General features: G+C 49.5%; 1 protein-coding gene across 1 annotated transcript; it reads left to right on the forward strand.

Annotated features, from left to right (window-relative positions):
* Positions 1–35: 35 nt before the first annotated feature.
* Positions 36–786, forward strand: AA0111_g12891 (hypothetical protein; the record flags this gene model as incomplete). The annotated part of the gene is made up of 5 exons (XM_028646926.1): positions 36–70; positions 121–197; positions 263–319; positions 372–594; positions 651–786. 5 exons carry the CDS (start codon positions 36–38, stop codon positions 784–786), a joined length of 528 nt encoding a protein of 175 aa, XP_028499504.1.
* Between the last annotated feature and the right edge of the window lie 734 nt (positions 787–1,520).

Raw genomic sequence — 1,520 nt, forward strand, 5'->3', positions numbered from 1 at the left:
AAACACCAATCCTCAACTTCTCCACATCACTCATCATGACTACCATCGAAAGTCTTCTGCAAAGGAACAAGTCCGCCTGTTCATTCTTTGTGATCTAAGCTGTGGCTAACTTTGAAGCAGGGCCACTGAGCATGTTCCTCTTCCTTACATCTCCGAGTTGAGCACTCTTGGAGCTCCTCCTATTCGTACTCTGATCGGTGTGTCAGCCCAAACTGTGCTCACGGAAGCACTCTTGTCGGTGACTAACCAGTCCCTACCTTAGTTACCTGTGCCGACCCTCGCGTCTGCCCAGAGAAGTGGTTCAACCTCAATCCAGGAGGTACGCAGTGACGTCGAGAGACTTAGATAGAATAGACTAACTCGAAACATAGAGGTTATTATTCATCGCAATGCTGGCGGCAACGTTCAGCATGCTTTCCGGGACATCAGCGTCCTGGACAGCCTCTTTACCATCGATGAAATCGCCGTCATCCACCACACCGACTGTGGCACCCTCCACTTCAAGGAGGAGCAGGTCCGCGACTATGTGAAGAAGCAAACCGACGAGACTCACTGGGCTGAAGTTGACAAGATGGTCTTCGGCGCAAATGCGGAGTAAGCATACCCAACAGAATACCAATATCCGTTTCTGACAGTTTTCGGGTAATTAGCATCGAGAAGAGTGTCAAAGAGGATCTTGCATGGGTTCGCGCCCATCCCATGATCAGAGAGCAGCTGAAGGGAGGATGCCAAGGATTTATCTTTGACATCAAGACTGGCGAACTGAAGAAAGTTGGTACTGCCTGAGTCTAAGCCCTGGGTCTGCCGTGGTGGCATATAGTAGTAGGGCGTGGGGTGGGTTGACGATTGGGGCTTGCGTAGATAGTTGTCGCACTGAACGTGTATGACAAACTAATAGTGAAAAGTGTGTGAAAATTGAATATGCACGAATATGAGGAAAATGTATTGTGATTGTATGTATGTAGATGTGAGATCCTCTTTTTTTGCGATAGTGAGGAGAGGTGCTTTTATGTCTCTCGCGACAGCTATCATGTGATTATTGATTCCAGAGCCAATGAGCTTCCACCAGGTAGATCTAGCCTGCGACATTTACTGATCATTTACACGAACGATGTCCAGGTCTGCTTGCTCCACTACCAGCGAAGTGTCCGCAGAGACTGGGCAAGATATCTACCCACGGAGTTCGCAAAGATTGCGGCTCTCGTTCACTCAAGTAGGGTCGAAAGTACTGATCAGTTTCGCACGGGATCAATAGGGCCCTCGCCTTGTTCTCTGCCATGGCGGGCCTCATCCCGAGTAGTTTAGCTTGGCGGAAGTCGGCTCGCTTACATAAAAGCGCCGATAGACAAGGTACTTAATGCGCTCAAAGAAGTAGTATAGCGTAAAGCGGATAGCCAATCCCATTAGAAGATTGTGGCTTGGTGTGTGGCGGAAACGAAGCCGATGAGCCGGGGTATCAATGTTTACAGTCGCGGCCGGATGGATGCCAAGCAGACGGTGCAACGATGATTCGGGCAAGA

Source organism: Alternaria arborescens (genome assembly GCF_004154835.1).
Source record: "Alternaria arborescens strain FERA 675 chromosome Unknown contig_235, whole genome shotgun sequence".
NCBI classification, from domain to species: Eukaryota; Fungi; Ascomycota; class Dothideomycetes; order Pleosporales; family Pleosporaceae; genus Alternaria; species Alternaria arborescens.